Below are 19,920 nucleotides of genomic sequence, written 5' to 3'. Positions count from 1 at the left end.
CTACCCATGTCCAAGTGCCACATCCACACATCTTTCAAACACTTCCAGGGATGGTTATGCCACCACTGCCCTGGGCAGTTGTGCCAGGGCCTGACCATCCTTTCACCAAAGAACTTTTCCCCAATATCCAACCTGAACCTCCCCTGGCACAGCTTGAGGCCATTTCCTCTTGTCCTGTCCCTGCTCCCTGGGAGCTGAGTCCAACTCCCCCCCAGCTCCCCACTCCTGTCAGGAGTTGTGCAGAGCCAGAAGGTGCCCCCTGAGTCTCCTTTTCTCCAGGCTGAGGCCCCTAGCTGCTCCCTCAGCCACTCCTCATCAGACGTGCTTAAACCCAAAGCTCTACTCAAACCACAGCTCCACAGGCTATGAGGGATCCAGGGATCCCCTCTGCTCTCCCAGGACTTGCAGGCCTCAGCCATGCACATGGACCAAGTATGGTGGGACATGGTGGCACACAAAGACCTGTGCCTGTGGGGACAGCATGGGGACAATCCATGGGCACGCACCTCCAGGAGCTCGTGCCTGGCAGGAACAAAAGCAGAGGAGTGATTTATGGGGGGCTTGGGGGAAGGGAGAGTTCCTGGAACGGAACAGACCCCAGGCAGTAGGAAACAGCTGGAGACAAAGTTGTGAAGGAAGCAACAAGGCCCAAGGGAGGATGAAGGTGAGCATATTTCCCAGCAATTTCTAATCCTGTTTTATGGCCTCCCAGAAGATCAGTTTCTTGCTGGGATAGGGAAGGAAGCTCACTCACTTCTTCCGCAAGCGTCGATCCTTCTCAGCCTGAGCCCCCAGCTTGCCCAGTCCCAGGGGGTCCTGGATGCCCCCCTCCACGTCAGTCAGCACCACTGTTGGGCAAGCAAGACACCCTCAGGTCAGTGTGATGTCCCCGAGCCAGTGTGACCACCACCAGGGCCAGTGCAGGCACTGTCACCGTCCCCATGTCAGGGGGACACTGTGCAGCACAGGAGGTGGCAGTGTCCCTTTGCAACCTACCCCCATGGCCCCTCTGCATCCCTGGGAAGCCCAAGCAGACACCTCCTGCCATACCTCCTATTTCCAAATCCCAGAATCCCAAAGTCACAGAATAGTCCCTTCTGGAAGGGACACAGAAAGATCACTGAGTCCAACAATGCTCAATGTGGAAGCAGTAAAGGAAAAGCAACTCCTACCAAAGGGCTCTGCAAAATCCATGGGAGGGAAGTAGATTTGAGGACATTAAAGATGAGATACAGTGAAGGAGGTCACTGTCCACACTCCAGCTCTGACAGAGCATCAAGCTGACACCATGCTCAGGCCAGACAGGCCAAGGGGAGAAAACACCAAGCTTCAGCTTCCCTGAAGCTGCCATGCCCCCAACATCCCCAAACCACCAGAGGTGTCCCTGCCTCTCCCTGTCACCCTAACAGCACCCCAATGACAGACAGAGCCAGAGGGTGTGGACAGTCTGGCACAGACAGGGACAGGGCTGCTCACAAACCCTGCCCCGTGGCCCCTTCTCTGCTCAGCTGGATCAAGCGACCCTTCTCTTTCTTCCCAAACAGGCGCCCGATGGAGGATTTGATGCCCTTCCTCTTGGAGCCCTTGTGCAAGGAGTCCTGGCTGCTGCTGGGATTGCTGGCCTGGTCCTCCAGTGAGCTGAGGGTGGAGGAGGGAGAGGAACAGCAAAGCCTTTTGGTTATTCTTGAGCAGAGCACAAGCCATGGCAAATCCTAGCCCACCCCACATCACACATGTGCCCCAGGTATATGCTCAAACCAACAGAGATGCCAAGGGTCTGCACATACCTCTTGCCTTCCTCCTGACTCAGGGCAGGGTGGCCCAGCTTCTCCAGCCGCAGTGTCCGGGGTGACGATGGCGGGGATGTCTCACACTTGATGGTGGTTTTGTCCTCCCGGCTCTCATCCCGACCTGCGGGCGACTGAACAAGTGGAGGGGCTGTGAGGGTGGGAGGCCAGAGCCCAGCTCCATCCTTGCCCTGCTGCCACTGAACAAGTGGAGGGGCTGTGAGGGTGGGAGGCCAGAGCCCAGCTCCATCCTTGCCCTGCTGCCTGCCTCTCTCTTGCTACATGGAGGCATGGCCAAAAGAGCCACCAGAACCCTGGGGCTTTGCCACGCTCCAAGAATGGTCTGAATGAGAGCTCTGGCAATGGTTCCAGATGCCCAAGAGGATGGGGAGGATGTGGCAGTATGGCTGAGATCCTGGGAATGGGGGGTGAGAGGATGCAGCCCCATGGTCCAGGTCAGGGTGTGGGGAAAGAAGTTGATGGCCCTCATCAGAGGGCTCTGAAGAGCACAGATGGGAATGTCCCAAGGACACCCTGTTGCCAGAGGGAACACAATGTTTGAGGACCCAGTGGCTTTCTGAACCTCCCCATGTCCTGCCAGACCCCCCAGGTTGCCGGCGGGAACATGTCCAAGCACCTTTTGGGATCCCCATGATTGTCCTGCTGAATCCCTGGGGTCCCCAGCTCCATCCCGCGCCTGCTGCACCCTGACCTGGTGTGGACAAAGCCAGGAGCAGGCTGGAAAAAGGGCCTGGACAAAAACCAACGGGATGGGAGCCACTCACTAGCAGTTTCCTCCGGTGCTTCCTCAAGTCGCTGGGCTGATTGCAAGGGGGAAAGCGAGAGAGACACAGAAAGGGGGGCAGTTAATGGAGCAACCCCCCAGAGCATTCCCGGGGCCAGGCTGCCAGGCTGGAGACAGCAAACACGGGCACCCCACTGTCCCGCACCCCCCGCAGGCCCATGTGGACAGTGGGCACTGCTCCCACCCCACAGCCGGAGCCCCGGCCCTCCTGGCTTCTCACCAGCGTCATGATCCCCATGCGGTCCAGGTCCTGCGCCGCGCTGCGGGAGCTGAGCTTGGGCGTGGAGCGGCCGCTGAGTGGCGGGGATGAGCTGGCCAGGGACAGGGCTGTCAGCGAAGTGGGGATGGAGGCCCTCTTGCACAGCTGGGTGAGGTTCAGGCCCTCCATGCTGCCGCTCGTGACCCGCGTCTCCAGCTCCTCTGCACGGAGCTCTGTGGACTCCTTCTCCTCCTGGATCATCCTGGGGAAGCAGCGGGGCTCAGGGCTCCTGGCTCCCCACCTTCCCAGGGACACAGGACCTCTGTCCTGTGGAAATGCACCTTGGAGCAGTGCCTCAACCCCTGATCTCCAGGAATGGCAGCAAGATACATCAGGATCCATAAAAACCAGAGCTGAGACACACCCTGATTCCTTTTAATATCCATGGAGGACTTTTTATAAAATAACGATCCTTTGGAATAATGACCCTTTGAGTCAGCAGTGGTGCAGCTGAGGGACGGGGAGACATGGCAGGAAGGACCAAGCCCTGTGGTTGGATGTCCTGGAGCCCCTTCCCTGGCTGAACACACACCAAGGCCCCAATTTTAGGGCAGCAGAGCTTCCTGGCTATTTGTTGTCCACCTGGAGCCATTTCTGCACAAGGCAGTGGTGGGTTTTGGCCACGGTCGTACCTGATCTCTTCATTGATGGCATCCAGCTGCTCCTGAAGCATCATGGCCAACGTCTGGGCATCTGAGTGCCCACCAGGAGAGAGCACATCCATGGAGCTGAACAGCGTCTCGCGGTCGTCCTCGTCCATGTCAGAGATATCGGGGTCGCTGTCAAAGGCGTGAGGCCCTGTGGCCAGGACCCCACCTGCCTGGGCCTGCTCCCAGTCCTGGGGGAACAAGGGCCACAGTCCTACACAGCATTCCCATGTCTCCAAAAGCCAGACTGGCAACCTCCATGCAGGAATTCCATCTCAATGTGACCCCAATGGGAAACCCTTCTGATACGCCCCCATCAGTGTACCAAGAAGGAAAGGAAACTGCCCCGAGTGTCCAGATCTGACCCTAATCCTAGGGTGCAGGGCAGGAGCAGACCCTAATGCTGGGCTGTACAGGGTTTACCTTGGCTGGCTCCTCTCTCCGGGCACCGAATCGTCCTTTCTGTGCCCGGGGCAGCCCTGGAGCTGCTCCGAAGGGCTCGGCTGGGGCGTGGACCACAGTTCCCAGCGGGAAGCGCAGGTCGGTGGCACTCCCCATGTGGGACCTGGGAAGAAAGAGCCCTGTGGGGGATACTGCTATGTGCAGGACACCCTCACCCTCAGGCTGCTCCCCTTGCAGCCCAGGCTTCTCCAGACAGAGGAGGAGGAGGAGGAGGAGAAGGAGGAGGAGAAGGAGGAGGAGAAGGAGGAGAAGGAGAAGCAGACCACTGTGGGATGCCCATCCCAACCATAGTTGCCTGCTCGGCACAAAAGGATGCAAAACCAGGCTCTGGAAAAAGGTGCCCCATTCCCCAACAGGGAACCTGGAAATGCACTCACAGAATCACTTACAGAATCATTGAGTCACAGAATATCCTGAGCTGGAAGGGACCCACAACAATCAAGTCCAACTCCTGGCCCTGCACAGGACACCCCAACAATCCCATCCTGTGCATCCCTGAGAGCATTGTCCAAACACTCCTGGAGCTCTGGCAGCCTTGGGGCTGTGCACATTCTCTGAGGAGCCTGGGCAGAGCCCAGCACCCTCTGTGGGAAGAACCTTTCCCTGATATCCAGGCTGACCCTCCCCTGACCCAGCTCCATCCATTCCCTGGGGTCCTGTCCCTGCTCACAGAGATCAGAGATGCCCCTTCTGAGCAATCTGCAGCCTCTGGTGACCTCTAACCTCAGGAGACTCCCAACTTTCCCAGACTGTCAGAAGTTTAGCCCTGGGCCTTCCCCTGCTGCTCCCTCCCCCTTCTCTGTGCACCCATGGGGGCATCCAGCCACTTCTGCCCAAACACCTCTGCACTGGGGGGGGCTGCTGTGAAACCAGGGCTGAACAAACCCATCTTGCCCCTCCCTCTCCAGAGCAGCTGGAATCTCTCAACACAACTTGTGTCTTCTCCATCCCCACATACCGAGCAGGAGCCAGCCACGGAGCTCTTCTCCTTTTTAGGTTTACTCCAACACTTTCAGGAGAAAGTACCCTGATGAGGGTTGGTCTCTTCTCCCAGGCAGTGAGTGACAGGATGAGGGGAAGTGGCCTCGAGGGGAAGTTCAGGTTGGATATTGGGAAAAATTTCTTAACGGAAAGGGTGGTTAGGCCCCAGGCACAGGCTGCCCAGGGCAGTGGTGGAGTTCCCACTCCTGGAAGTGTTCAAAAAATAGTAGATGTGGCACTTTATGATGTGATTTATGTTGGTCGGGAATGTTGGTATTTGGCTGAAGGCTGGACTTGATGACCTTGGAGAACTTTTCGAACCTTAATGATTCTGTGATTTCAGTGAATAAAATGCCACCTGAAACATCTTCCAGGTGTGAGGACATGAGCATTGTTGGGATGTCTCAGCTGGCACTTCTTCACACCTCCCTGCCAGGGCTAGTGCTTGGGAGCAGGACCTGGTGAGTGCCATACGTGGCAGAGCAAGGCAGCAGCTGCACATGAGGACACCTGGAGCTACTCGTGGTGTTCATTCCATGTCTCCAGCTTGCCTGGTTGTTCCTCTTGGCCCTGAAGACCCAACCATGGAGCTAAGCAAGGCACCTTCCTGGGCACAGGGTGATTACTCCCCACATACAGTGCCATTGGAGACTCAAGGTTTGTTTAGTTTAAAATGAATTTAAGATGACAAAAGCAGCAGCCTCAGGCAGATCGCAGTTTTCCACTATGGTGGGCCTGGTTTGAAGCACAGATACAGGCCTGGAGATAAAATCAGCACCACGAGCAGCATGGCTGCGCCAGCCTAGTGTGTCAGACAAAGGCACAACCCAAGTTCCAGGGATTTCAGAGCTCCTGACAAGCTGCTGCCCAGCTAAAACCAGATAAAAACACCTTAGACAAAAGCTGACATTTCAGCTGGGGGATGACTCTGCAACTCAAGATTTCTGCTGATTTTTCCTCTGAGAAATACAAAAAAAAATCACCAAATTGTCCATCCTGCTCCTAAAGACCCATGCAAAAAGGTCCAACACATGCTGCAGACTCTGCTCCAGCACTCAGCTCTCCTCCATCCATTTCTTTTCTCCACGACAGTAATGGCCTTCTTCTCCTCTCTGCTGACAGATCCAAAGCTGGTTACACCAGCTCCTCCCCATCTTTTCCAGCTTTGCTGAGAGGGGAATTTTTTTCACTGTGTGCTCCTGTTGACCCCTTGCTGCCTTGAACCCACACTTGGAAATGCCCAGGGCAGGGTGTGGTGTCCTAGGTGGCTGCAGCAGTACAATGGGGTGGTTGTGCTGTCAGCCTTCTTTTCCACCCGTCTTCCTGGAGCAGCTCTGGGTATCCTGGTCAGTGCCAGAGGCTGAGGCCCGATGGACTCACCTCTGCTCCTGGTGCCCTGGGCTGGGATGTCCCCATGTCCCAGTTGACTTTAAATGAAAGAGTGTGGAAGGACCATTGCATTGGAGAAAGAGGGGCTTCATTCTCCTTTGCCTGCAAGAGCTCCAAAGCAATTCCTCCTGCTGCACCAGCCCATCCCCTGTACTCCACATGGAAAAAAGTCTTTTGGTGAATATCCAGCTTTCGGACCAAAATAAGTCCTGAGCCACTTGTGCAGAAAAAGAAACAATGCCCAGTGGTTTCTCATCCATACAAGAGCAAATCTGGGGCAATTCAGTTGGGCTGGGCTATTCTCAAGAGTCTCTATCCCACCCCAGGACAGATCTACGGTGGGACAGCACAGCTGGACCTGACCCTGCTGTGAGTACCCTGCAGCCTGGCACTGAATCTTGGGTGCACCAGAAATACCCAGTGCCAGCAGCACTTTGGGGTCCCCAAAGCCAGGGGTGCAGGTGTTTGCCCTGGCACTTACCTGGTGTGCACACTCTCCACAAACGTCCCACTCCTGGTCTTGAGCTGATCCACCTCCAGCCTCAGCTTGTCGATCTCATCGGACAAACGCCGCTGTTTGGGGGGATGAGACAGGCAGGGGTTGGGTTTGCTCTGGAGAGCTGCCAGGTTTGGGGTAATCCACATGCTTGGCTATTGCCATGTTTACATTCCCTTTACTGATCCCCACCCCAGGTTTAAAGCATCTTGGACACATCAGTAAAGAAACAGCTCATGCAGGCACAGGGAATGAGGGTGCTGGGGAGGGAGGATCACGACAGACAGACACAGGTGCTCAAGGAATGCTGCTTCGGGAGATGAAGGAAAACAAGTCCCACTTAAATGTTCTGGTTCTGCTCCAGATGCATGTGTGTATTCCCTTGGCAAGGGATTGGCAGTGAGGGACTCCCCCAGCCAAACTTGCTGTTGGCCCTGTCCCTCCTGCTCCCAGCTGCATCCCCATGGGGAAGCTGTGCCCACACCCAGTGCTGGGAGATGCCAGGAGGAGGCTGCAGATGGACAGGGAGGGGAGAAGGGATCTCCCAAGCACAGCAGGATCCAGTCTGGGGGACAAACAGGCTGAGCCAGGGTGGTCGAAGTGCCAGCAGTGTCATGCGAGTCCCTGAGCTCTGCCCTGCCCAGACCTGAGCAGCCATGGCTGGGAAGCACAAGGAATGAGCACACATCCTCCCTGCAGGCAAGAGGAAAAGCCCTCCTGATCCCCCAAAACATGCATCAGACATGCAGCACATCCTCAAAGCTCCCATTGCTCCAAAAAGCCGTGTCCCTCCAGCTTTCTAGCAAGGCCTCTAGGGATTCATGCAGACAACACTGAGATGCTTTATCTGAGAGCGGGGTGTGAAGGCTACAGGGCCTCTGCAAGCTGGGGGGCACGGGGCAGATCTCCCCCCAGTCTGAGAAAGCCTCAGGGGCCAAGGGGACATGGCTACCTGCACAGGTGAAGCCACCACGGCTTGCCACTGTCCCCAGCGGGCTCAGGGATGGATGAGTGTGACAGAAACAAGGAGATGGGACACAACATCCCATAGGGAACTGACCCAGGGCTCTCCAGGGAGGGGGGTGGCAGCTTCTATCCAGTTACTGCGTGGGTGAGTGTGTGGCCTCCTGCTGCCAGGTGCTCTGGGATCCCAGCTTCTCCCCAGCTGGGGCATTTCAGGAGAAGCAAGGGGCTGAGAGTGAGGCAATGCCATCACTGGGTCAGGTCCCTGCAGTGCATTTACCTTGTCATGCTGGTGTTCCTCTATCTGCTTTTGGGTATTTTCCAGCTCTTGTAACAATGTATTCTTTAAGAAAAACCAAAGAAAATAAAAGGGAACAAAAACAGGAAAGAAAAACAGAGACCATTTAGGAAATGGCCATGCAGCCTCCCAGGAATGGCCAGTGTGGAATCCCTGTGTAGTGAACACCTGGAAAAGGCTCCCTGGGCTACTCCTCACCTGCCTGTGCACAGGTCTCCTCTGCAAAGCTCCTGCCTCTCAAGCAGGATGGCCACAGCTCAACTCCTGTCCCACTGTGTGGCTGACCATGGCCGTGGAGGGCGATGAGGGATGTGATGGACAGGGCTTGAGGACTGGGAAATGACTGAGAGGAGAAGAACTCCTTGAGCAGGTGGGTCAAGGGGAAAAATGTCCCTTACATCTAGCTAGGGAGTAGGCAGGATGGAAAGGAGATGTGCTTATAGAATCACAGACTCATGGGATTGTTAAGATTGGAAAAGCCCTCTAAGACTGAGCCCAACCATTCCCCCCAGCACCATGACACCGAATGTCACATCCATGTTTTTGGAACACTTCAGGGATGGTGACTCCACCACTGTCCTGGGCAGTCTATTTCAATGCTATAATTCTTTCCTTGATTTTTTCTTCCCTAATATCTATCTAAACCTCCCCTGGAGAGTTTGTAACTGCCTGAACCAGTTCTCATCTTTGGTGAGTGCTGTCAGCCAAACAGAATCATTTTTGTGCATGAAAGACCTGGATAAACTCTCAGGGTGGGACAGTGCTGGCACCAGACTGGGGAGCAGGCAATGCCTTCACAACATGTCACCACTCTGGTCCCTGTTACTTGCTGAGGTGGGATTTGAATTCATCCCCGCAGGTTGGGTCCTGCTCTTTATTCAGACAAATCTGCTGAGCAACTGGACATGCTGGCACAGCCACACATGGTTGGGGACAGGAGGAGCAGAGCAGTGGGGGGACAGAGCCAGCCCTGGAGGCATCAGCTGGGGGATGCACCTGTGTGCTCCAGCTTGCCAAGGGCAGGAAGCCCCAGGGAGCTGAATCACCAAGGTCTGACCTCCCACTGGCACTGCGGGTGGATCCTTGCTTGGAGCCAGCTGCTCCCAGTTAATTCTATTCACACCGAGGCAGCCACAGCTCCAGCTGGCTCCTCCAAGGAAACCCAGATCCCCAGGAGTCAGGTGGGAGATGTTCATGGACACTGCCCTGGCTTAGAGAAGAGAAATCAGTCTGGACGTAGGGGCTGGAAGGTTTTAAGGCAGCACATGGAAGGATGAGCACTGGGACAGGATGAATACTGCATTTTTTCCTGCAGAATGCAGTTGGGATTTGCTCTGACAGCTGGGCACAGATGACATCAGGGCTGCATCAGCAGAGACACAGGGAGGCGAGGGAATGGAGCAGGACAAATCCTGCTGGGTTGGGAGGTGGGAGGTGTTGGGCAGGGGGTGTCCCTGGTGGGGTGACTGGAGCAGGTCCCTGTGTTCCACCAGCCCCAGCACAGCCGTGTCCTGCATGTTACCATTTCTCCAGCCCTGCACAGGCGCTTCCAGCCATGGGCCATGGCCAGATGAGGCACAGAGCAGCTGCAGCCCCCTCAACTCCCAGAGGACCCCTGCCCCAGGCACTACCTTCTCCTCCAAGGCTGCCATCCTCTCCTTGAGGTGCAGCTGCAGCCGCTCATTGGACTCGCTCAGCAGCCGATCCACAGTGTCCGAGAGCCGCTTGTTGTGCTCCTCATTCATCTTCTCCCGCTGGCGGGCCTAGGACAGACACAGTGACATCCCTGTCACCTCCAGAGGGGCTCAGTGCCCTCCTGCCATCCTGTGCCTGCTGCGGTGTCAGAGTTGGCCCACCAGGCCCAGCTTTTGGGAACAAATCCACCTCTTACAGCACTGGTTGGACCCTCTGTGGTGGCTCTGCTGCTCTCTGCCACCTTCCAGCCAGGGATGAACAGGAGAGAAAAGGGTTTAGGGAGATCATGCCTGCCTGCCTGCCCCTCAAGAAAGCTTCTCCTGTATATCTGCCAGGAATATCCACACTGGGGTCACTTTCCAGATCCCAATGGACACTGAACCTCTGGATTTTCAAATATCTGCCTTAAGGCAAAACATGTGGGGGCATCTGTAATGTCACCTGCATGAACAGCTCAGCCCCTGGCTGAGAAGCAAAGAAGCTGGAGAAGGGACTGTGCAGCCCAGGCACAGTAGCTCAGCTTCCCTGCCCCATTCATCCCACTGATCCAGGCTCAGGGGAAGAGCTGCTGGAGCCTCCCCTTCCACCCTGTGGGGTCCCAGCTTGCCCCAGGGGGTGATGCTGGGGGAGGAGTGGGTGTGGAATATTAACAGGAAGTCTTGGACACCTGGGAGAGAGGAAATCACAGCAGAGAGTGCCATAAACTGCTGTGTGGCTCAAGTTTAAGTGATCCTGGATGGAAGAGGACTAACCAGGCTGTTCTCCCAGCCTGCTCCTGAACTGCAATCCAGGTGTGCCCAGGCACCAAGGCAAGGATCAGGACTCACCCTGGCCAGCTCCTGGTTCTTCTCCTCCAGCTGAGTCTCCAGCTGCCGGAGGTGCTCCTCGATGCTCCCGTGCCTCTCTTCTGCCTGGGAAAAGCAGAGCAGCCTTCTCAGATGATGCTCCCCAAAGCCATGAGGGCCCTACTGCATCCTGGTGTCCATCTCTGCATCTCAGTCCTTCCTGGGATGCAGGGCTCTCTCCCACTGCCTGCACCCCTGCCAGGGCTCCCTGTGAGCCCAAACCAGCCCTGCTGGCACAGTGACAGGAGTTGGAGGTGCTCTGTGAGGGATTAAACACCATGCCAGAACCCAGGAAGGACAGGGATGGCTGCATCCATCCCTCCCTCCAGGCCTGCACCCTCCAAAATCCAGCCTAGTGCTTCCTCTTTCTCCTTATCCTACAAGTAATCTCACCCAAGCCAAAGGGCATTCACACCAACAGGGGCACCCTGCCTTGGAGAAAGGGGCCGAGGGAAGGGAGAAAACCCCAAAGGAGCAGGACACACTGAGGGGTCCCTTAAAGGCGGTGCCTTGTGCCTGCAGCAGTGGGGACAGCAGGGAACAGAGAGGCCACAGCTGGGAAGGAGAGTGGGATGCCTCGGGCTGCCAGGGGCTCCATCGCTGGAGGGGGTGGCCAGACCCAGCTTCTCCCCTAGTCCCAGCCCTGCCTTCCTTCTGCCAGCCCCTCCAGCTCCCAGCACCCGCCCTGCCCCTGCCCCTTGCCTTGGTGAGCGCAGCAATGCGCTGGGCCAGCTCCGCTTCCACCTCGGGCAGCGTCTCTGCCTTTCTCATTGTCTGCTGCAGCTTCTGCTCCGCCAGCTCCAGCAGCTCCTGCAGGTGCCGTGCCTTCTCCTCACACTGTGGGACAGCAGGATGACTGCCTGGCACGTCCCAGCCCCAGCATCCCCTTCTGCCCCCAGGGCCCCAGGGCAGGGGAACACTTTGTGTCCAGTTCTGGTACCTGGCGGTGCAGGGACTCCTTGTTGGCCAGCTCATTTTCCAGTTTGTCATTGAGGTCATGGATGGAGGTGGCCTCTCGCTGGGCTGCCAGGTACCGTTTCTCCAGTGTGGTGATCCTCTCCTCCATGTCCTCCTTCTGTGCCAGGGCCTGGGGAAGAGATGGGGCTGTCACATCCTGCCCTGTGGCAGCATTTTGGGAACAGCAGTGCCGTCCAGCTCCTTCAAGCCTGGGACATCCCGAATCCAAGGGGTGTGAAAACCCCCCTTGAGAGAGGGATGAGGGACAGCAGAATGAGACAGTGATAAAGGGAGAGTCAATCACAGAAGAACCTTCTAGAGAGGACACAGGTCACTGCCCCGGGTGTGCAGCACACCTGAGACCCTGTCTGTAATCTCAGGAAAGTCCTGCTGGTGGACCTGGGGATAATTTCCCATGGGCAGTGGCCTCTTTTGGAGAACACAAACAGGAGTTCTAATCCCTTCCCAGCCCAGGGGAAGCAGCTGTGAGGTCTCTGCCAGGCAGTGCAGGGGGACAGGGACTCACCTCTCGGAGGTCTCTCTGGTACTTGCTGCTCATCTCCTCAGATTTGATCAAATCCTTCCTGGCAGTGCCCAGATCCTCCTCCAGCTCAGCCACGCTGGCAGCCAAGGCAGAGATTCGCTCCTTGGCCTGGACCACTTCAAAATTCTGCTTCTCAAGGAGCTCCTGCAGCTCCACCACCCGCCCAGCCTCGTCATCCGGGTGGACGGAGCCATTGGAGAGACGCTGCAAGGCACCAGACAGGGAGGTGGATATTGGGATGCTCCGAAGCTTCCAGGCTGTGGCACTGCCTGCAGCCATTCAGTCAGGGGGTGGAAGTGGAGACAGGGGGCTCTGGGACCTCCATCAACAGCCTCCACAAGCCAGGGATGGGGCTTCTTACAGGAATTATGGAATAGGGATGGTTGAGGGCTTCCCAGAGCATCTGGTGGAAGGTGTCCCTGCACATGAGGGGGTTGGAACAAGATGGCCCTTAAGGTCTCTTTCCATACAAACCATGCTGTGATCTCTGGGAAGCAGAACCCCTTGGAGCACCCCAGCACAAATTCCCCCCTCTCAGAAATGGCCTGTATCCACCAGGAAGGGCATTTCCCATGGAGCTGGACCCAGGGGAGAGGGAAAAAGGTGTTCAGCACCCTGGAGCCAGCAACAGGAAGGTGGGAGAAATGACAGCCTCACTGAGCATGGTTAGAGCAGGGGTTTCCAGGGCTCTCACCTTCCAGGGAAGCTTTGGCTCCTTGGGCTCCCTGTCCTCGCGCTCGCCCACCACTGGCTCCCGGGTGGAGCCCTGCTGCAGAGCTGCCACCTGCACAGGAACAGGGACTCAGCAGTGGCAGACAGCAGGAGGTGAGACCAGCCTGGCTGCAGCCAGGGCTGCACCAGCTCCCTGCCAGAGTGCTGCTTCTGGCTGCGGGGGGACTGGAGGGAGCAGGTGAGGAACAGCCCTGGGCTGGCACTGCTGGGGTCACACCTGGATTCCTGAGGGCAGCTCTGGGCCCCTCAATTCGGGAAGGACATTGAGGGGCTGGAGCATGTTCAGGGAAGGGAACAGAGCCTGGAGAAAAGAAGGTCCTCAGCTGTGGATACTGACAATGGTCTGACTTTTATGCATCAGGCAGCAGCAGTGTCTGTGTGAAATCATTCACATAATATTTTCACACAGGCCTGGGAAAGTGGCCTGGGAAAAATAAAAGAGGAACTATAACAATCCTTGGGAAGTGAAAAACCATCAGCAGGTGGTGTTTTTCCAACTTGTTTACTGGCAAAGATGTTTACAAAGAGGTGCAGGCTCTAACGACCAATCATATTCACTGTACCGAAGTACTGTATAAAAATTAGATTGCTCTCATTTTTGCTCTACGCTGAGAGTTAGTGTCATTAGTCATGCTGTCCATACTCAGCGGTGACACTCAGGGACCTCAGGCTCCTCAGGGGGACCTTCTGACTCCGCACAAATCCCTGCCAGGAGGGGACAGCCAGGGGGATGGTCAGGCTATACCCCCAGGGAACAGAGACAGGACAAGAAGAAATGGCCTCAAGTTGTGCCAGGGGATGGTCTGGTTGGACATCAGGAAGAAATTTTTCCCTGAAAGGGTGGTCAGGCCCTGGCACAACTGCCCAGGGCAGTGATGGAGTCGTCATCCCTGGAAGTGTTCAAAAAACAAGTGGACGTAGAACTTCACAATATTGTTCAGTGGGCATGGGGGTATTTGGTCAAAGATTGGATGTTTTTCCAGCCTCAATGATTCCACGATTCTAAGAGAGAGGAAGTCAGAGGTGCTGGGAAGGCTCAGCACTGCAGGAGGTTTTCCTGGTGAGCCCTGAATCCCAGGGCTCCCTCCCAGCTCATTTCACTGGTTTGCAGCCAGGCAGATTCTGAACCCAGTGCAGCAGGAGCAGGGGATAAACACTGGTATCATGTCTTGCTCTGAGAGAGGAGGATGGGGAATAGTCTCTGCAAGAAGGGCCTGGGAGCCTGGGAAATACCCTGAGACTTATCCTGGGAATGGAAAGAGGAGCAAAATTTGGCCAGCAGAGGCTGCTGGAATAGCTCTTTCCTTTTGGAAGTAGTGGCTGGGCACAAACTCTAGGAAGGAAAATGGAGTTCATCTCTCTTGAGGAACACTTTATTCCTGAAAGTGTCCAAGGCCAGGCTGGACAGAGCTTGAGGCAACCTGGGATAGTGGAAGGTGTATCTGCCCATGGCAGGGGGTGGAATGAGGTGAGCTTTAAGGTTCCTTCCCATCCAAATGAGTCTGGGATTCTGGGATTCTGAGATGACCATGGCTGGAGGTTTGGAACAGCAGAGTCCCAACCCCAGGACTCCAGCAGGGAAGAAGATGGGGGATGCAACATGAGATGCTTGAAGCAGCGTGGTTTGGGTCTCTGCCAAATCAGGGCAAATCCCAAGTCACCCTCAGCTCCCTGGAATGATTCAGACTCAGACTGTTTTTGTCAGTCAATTCCAAAAAGCAAACAGGGAAATGTTACCTGTGAGACAAATGATTTTCAGAATCTTTACAAGGTTTCCTTAAATACTGTCGTGGTTGCGGGGGGAGGTCAATTTTTCTACGGGGATGTGGGCAGGCCAATCAGTGATCAGCTTTTCTGCTGGCACCTGGGTTGGTCACTCAGAGGTTTGGACACGCCTCTGAGGACACAAAGAGTTAAAAGCAGGACTCCAGGGGGGTTCGGCCTCTTTTGGATTCTGGTTTCAGCAGTGGAAACATCTCCTCTTCCCTGCTCAGCTCTAGGCTGAGTGGGGGAGGAGAGCCACATGGCCGGGCTGAGGACAACCACGCAGTGGAACTAAAGTAAGCTGGGCCCCCAGGGGGAGAAGAGAGTGGACAGGACTAGAACTGAGCTGCCCCATCCAGGATGGAGGGGTGGAAAACTGTGGAAGTGCCTTCTGTGTGTGCTCACCACCCGCCCCCCCCGCCCCTCCCGGAAAAGGTGCCTAGCTATGTGAGAGTTGCCCAGCCTAGGAGTGCCTGAGCCCGCAGCCCTGCTGAGAGCTAGAAACTGTTAACCCTTGCTTGGCAGAAAGAAACGTTTCTTAGACATCGATTCTCATGACTGGTAGTTTCGGAGGAGAGAGAGAAGCAGCCTGGGACCGAGATGATAAAAAGAGATGAAAAAAAACTCAGATGGGCAGAGATTGAAGAGGAGTAGCTTTTGAGCTAGACTTTTCTTGCATAATGTTAGCCATAGACTGAACTTAAGTCTCTTTTGAACATAAACTGCATTTTAAGTAAATACAGCTGCCCCTGCTTTTGCTACAGTGACTGGCACTTTAAGAGTAGAGCGAGCAGAGAAGAGAGGGAGAGAGTGTAGTGGCGCTCTCTGCCTTCAGGGCAGACCTGCTCTTGGAAACCTCGGCCTGTGGGGAAAAAAGGAGAGAGCTCAGCATGCAAGCATCCTTAAAAGAGCCCTGTATACAGCTTCAGCCTATAGACAGTGGTGAGAGCGCTGGACATAGGAAAAAGAGAGTGTCACCCTGGCAGACTTCTCCGGGCGGTGCCACGAGTGACATAGAAACACATAAGGGGTAGACCTGTGTTTTCTGAGGAAGAGTCTATAGTGCGAGAGAGACTCCTCTCTCCCTTGCTGAATTAAAAATTGGGGTTTTTTTGAGTAGTGATTGTTTGATTTAAAACCCAAAGGTGTAGTCTATGGAGAGTAATGTGTAGGGGGTAGAAACTAGGAGAAGAGAAGAAATGTTCTGAGAAGTTTTTATTTCTGTCTCTGTGTGTGTTTAAGAGTTTTCTGTCTCTGTTCTTATGTAATGTAATAAAGTTTTGGGGGTTTTTTTGTTTTCAAGATTTAAGCCTGCTCTGCTCTGTTCCTGATCACATCCCACAGTAGTTGTTAGAGAAAAAACATATATTCATGGGTGCATTAACATCTAGCCAGTGCTAACCCATGACAAATACAAACCTTCAAGTAAACAGCAAATTTAGAACAAAAGCCTTACATCAAACCTGACCAAATGCAAATACCGCATGAACATCCAAAGGCAATGGGAGCATTCCCAGCCCAGAGGGTGCCCAGGTACTTCTTACCTGCCGATGGGCATCCACGAGCTGCTCCTCCAGGGTGGCCACTCGCTCCAAGGCTGCTCGCAGGCGTTCCCTCACCTGCAGGTGAGTGAAACAACAGGGAAGGGTGTTATTTATCTGAAATGAGGGAGTCCAGGATTTAGGCATATTCCCAGGCCTGTTTGTTGGGCTGACAGCCAGGCTCAGGTGGATTCACAGGTTCAGGATCAGCCCATCACGGGGTGGGGGTGAAATTGTGTTGGAGACAACAGGCTGGTCCAATTCTTGGAGATCTATGGGCAGAATACCCTGGAGAGGTCTCCTAGTGGAGGAAGGAGATGCTTAGGTGAATGAAGGAGGAGGAACAGTGAAGACTAACCCAGGGTGTCAAATGCCACCATCCCGAGTGACCTGGGGGAATTCCCTGTCCCTGACAGCCTCAGACCCAGAGGATCCACTGGGCAGCCCCAGTAGCTCCTCAATGCAGCTTTGGGATATCCAAGACTTTCCTGCTGAGGGCCTCCATGTCACCTTAACAACACCAAGTGGCAGGGAGGGAGCGGAGGATTGGGAGAAGTAGCTCTGAGCAGTAGAGGTCCCAGCAGCTTTCCCACCTTTTCATCCAGTGCCTTGTGATGCTCAAAGAGTGACTTGAGTGCCTTGAGCACCTCGACCTCACTGGACACCCCGGATGGTGACTGGGCCTGGCGCTTGACCACGGTCATCCTGAGGGAGCGCTCATGCCGTGACACCAGGCACTCCAGGTGCTCCAGCAGGAGCTGCAGGGGGACGAGAGAGGGGCTGTCACTGCTAGGATGGGCCCAGCAGCCCCTAGTGTCCCATAGTCACGGGACTGAAGGTGTGCCAGCAGGGCCTCCAGCCTTACCCGGGTGTTGTTGCGCTCGGCTTTCAGCTCTGAGATCTCCTCCTCCCGCTCTAGGAGCTGCTCCCGGCAGGCGCTGAGCTCCCGCGTCAGCGTTGCAAACTCCTGCGGAGAGCAGGGCAGGCCAGCGGGTGGGATGGAGCCAGCGTTCCAGCCCCACTGCTGGACCTCCAGCACAGCATCTCCCATCCAAACCCAACCAGGGTAACACCATGGGGAACGTGGAGAAACCAGTGGAGGCATAGCCAGACCAGGAGGGGATTTATTCCTGGCTTCCCTCATGCTTTGGACAAGGAGAACACAGCAGCTCAAGATTTATCCCACTTGGTTTGATGTCCAGTGACACAAGAAACTGTTCTACAGCTGCAGAGGTGGTTAATGGCATTTAAAGCATCCCAGTAAAGACCACCAGCATATTCCCATTCCCACTGTCCCCTGGATGCAGGCCCCACCTTGTAGCATCCCATCAGTCTAAAACTCACCACAAAGCCACAGCTGGCCAGGATGAGTCCTCTGGCCCTCAGCCAGCCCCTGCCATGGCCTCAGGACCTGGAATCATCCAAAACTTCTTTCCAAAAGAAAGAGGTTGCTGCCTCAGTACAGCATGTGGAGGCCCAGCAAGCTGCATAGGGGGCACCCCCAGGTCCCGAGTGCCAGCTGAGAGGGATGGGGCACAGCAGGAGATATGCCAGGTGCCACCAGCTCTTGCTGCTGCCGCCACCGCTCCCTCCAGGAATGTGACAATCAGCAAGGAAAAGCCTTAGCCAGAGCAATGTCAAAGGAATGCTGTACAGCCAGCACATCCCTTGAGACAGAGTGAAAACCACAATCACACTTTTGGCTGTGTTGGAGGGGAAGGGAAACTCACTTTAAAGTCCCTTAGATGCAGGAGGCTTCCCTTTGCCATAAAAAATGAAACCCAGGCACCTGGGTGAGCCCAGGAGCAGCTCCCATTGCTCCCAGTTGCTCTTCGGTGGTGCCAGGCCCAAGTGATATTTTGCAGCTGGGATTTCTTAGGGTGAGAAATGCAAATGCAGGAACACGCCATGAATTCACACCAGGTTCAGTGTTGTTGGGAAGAATTTTAAAAGGCAAAGGATTTCAGAAGAAGCTGAGAAGGATTTGATGGAGCATTAACAACCCAGATTTCAAGAGGGGGCTGAGAGCTGTTTTACAGCATGAAATTCTTTTTCACTTTAATTTTCAGGTTTAGCAAATAAAACCCCTTCAAACTGAAGCAAAGCATTGAGGCTTAGGCTGAACCAAATGCTCTGCTCAGCTCCAAGTGAAACCTCCTGTGACAGCTGAAGCTCCGAGAAATCCAGAGCTTTTTTAGCTGTTTGTCCCAGCCAGGTTTTCCCTTTCTCTCCCCACCCCCAACCTCTCCCACTGGTGGGGTTTGTAGCTTGGGATGGGTGGGAATGGTGGTGGCACTGGTGCAACTGAGACCCCACAGTGGGACAGGACCTGAGCAGGTCGCAGTGAAGGGAAAGAGTCACCCCATAAATAGCTGCTTTCCTCCCTGTGACCTGCCTCAGGCCACTGCCACCCCACAGCCCTGCTCCACATCCCTGCTCAGACATCCCTGCTCCAAAATCCCTGCTCTGGCATTGCCCCATGGCCTGGGCTCAGATGTTCCTTCCCAGACCCCCTCGTGCCCCATGCATTCCTCAAGGACCACTCCAGCCCTGCAATCTTCCCTCTTCCCATTCCTTCTTAGGGACCATTCCAATCTGGGATCCCAGATTGGAATGGTCCCTGGCCCCATCCCTTCCTCAGGGATCTCTCCAGCCCTGGGATCACCCTTCTCCCCACCAGTTCTCCCCCAGATCTGTCACAACGCTCCAAACCTCATCACCAACCCCTGCCATGGCCCACCCCACACTTGCTCTGGGGCCATCCCACAGCCCCCAGAGTGCAGAGAACCCTTGGCAGGTCCAGCTCCGCTGGGACCCTGCAGTGCCAGCCCAGCCCTTCCTGGAGCCGCGCTCTCCCTGGCGCCAGCATCCCGGCGGATCAGGCTCGGCGCAGCCCGGCCGCAGGCACACGTGTGCCTTCCGTGGGTTATGCAAGCGCTGCCAGCAGCTCCCAAGCATCCCTGTGGATTAGTCAGGCTGGGAATGCCGGCAAGCAGAAAGCAGCAGGGAGATGTGCCAGAGAGGTGCCTGTGCATCGCCTCAGATTCAGGGATCTGTCACTCCCCCGGTCCCTCAACACACCAAGAGACAGGCAACAGGGCTCCAGGAGCTCGGGAGAAGCATCCTGGCAGCCAGCGTGGCCCTGGGAATGTCTTCCAGAAGCCCGAGCTGTAAACGTGGGGGAGGCATCAGCTCTGGGCTTTTCCAGCACCAGGACAGGACCCTGCGGACCCAAAGCCCCTGGATCTGCAAAGGTGGAAACTTATTCTTCTGCCCCGTGGGTGGCAGGGGACACCAGCTGTAGACAGGGATGTTCTTCCCACTGGAGTGAACGGGGCAGGGCAGCTCAGGATGGGCATTGGAGGCAGCAAGAGGACAAAGGCAGCCAGCGCTGGGGACAGGGACAAGCACTCTGCCTCCTCTCCCCGCATTCCCTCGCTGTGGTGGCCAGGCTGTGCAGATGCTCCCACAATCAGGATTTCATCCTGAAAGAGGGGATTAAAAGGAGCAAATCCTCTGGAGTGAGAGGCAGCCGCTGCTGCGGCCAGCCCTGCACACACACGGTCAGCAGGTCACAGCCAGGGGCGGGCACAGCACAGAGCTCCTGCCAGCCCTTTCCTGGGGGTGCTCCTCTCCAAGCCCTCCATCCTGACAGGAATGCTGGCGGCATCCTGTGCTCTGTGTCCCACATCCTGTGCCAGGCCTGGAGCACCCTGTGGCATTCAAAGAGCCCTCAATAACTGTCCCCTCTCGGG

General features: G+C 55.7%; 1 protein-coding gene across 1 annotated transcript in view; it reads right to left on the bottom strand.

Moving 5' to 3' along the window:
- The window catches only part of PPFIA4 (PTPRF interacting protein alpha 4), a 62,666-nt gene that overhangs the window by 10,689 nt on the left and 32,057 nt on the right, over positions 1–19,920 (bottom strand). The window contains exons 3-21 of the mRNA XM_063418706.1: positions 17,031–17,132; positions 16,759–16,923; positions 16,169–16,243; positions 12,823–12,912; positions 12,111–12,332; positions 11,568–11,714; positions 11,330–11,464; positions 10,610–10,693; positions 9,719–9,850; positions 8,070–8,132; positions 6,812–6,903; positions 3,922–4,063; positions 3,484–3,689; positions 2,813–3,053; positions 2,573–2,608; positions 1,788–1,921; positions 1,481–1,638; positions 755–848; positions 463–522 (exon numbers count right to left, since the gene is read on the bottom strand). Coding sequence (XP_063274776.1) covers positions 463–522; positions 755–848; positions 1,481–1,638; positions 1,788–1,921; positions 2,573–2,608; positions 2,813–3,053; positions 3,484–3,689; positions 3,922–4,063; positions 6,812–6,903; positions 8,070–8,132; positions 9,719–9,850; positions 10,610–10,693; positions 11,330–11,464; positions 11,568–11,714; positions 12,111–12,332; positions 12,823–12,912; positions 16,169–16,243; positions 16,759–16,923; positions 17,031–17,132 — 2,378 coding nt within the window. The remainder of the gene's footprint in view (positions 1–462; positions 523–754; positions 849–1,480; positions 1,639–1,787; positions 1,922–2,572; positions 2,609–2,812; positions 3,054–3,483; positions 3,690–3,921; positions 4,064–6,811; positions 6,904–8,069; positions 8,133–9,718; positions 9,851–10,609; positions 10,694–11,329; positions 11,465–11,567; positions 11,715–12,110; positions 12,333–12,822; positions 12,913–16,168; positions 16,244–16,758; positions 16,924–17,030; positions 17,133–19,920) is intronic.

This window comes from Prinia subflava, chromosome 23 (assembly GCF_021018805.1).
Source record: "Prinia subflava isolate CZ2003 ecotype Zambia chromosome 23, Cam_Psub_1.2, whole genome shotgun sequence".
Classification (NCBI taxonomy): domain Eukaryota; kingdom Metazoa; phylum Chordata; class Aves; order Passeriformes; family Cisticolidae; genus Prinia; species Prinia subflava.
This window is presented reverse-complemented; position numbering and strand designations above follow the sequence as displayed.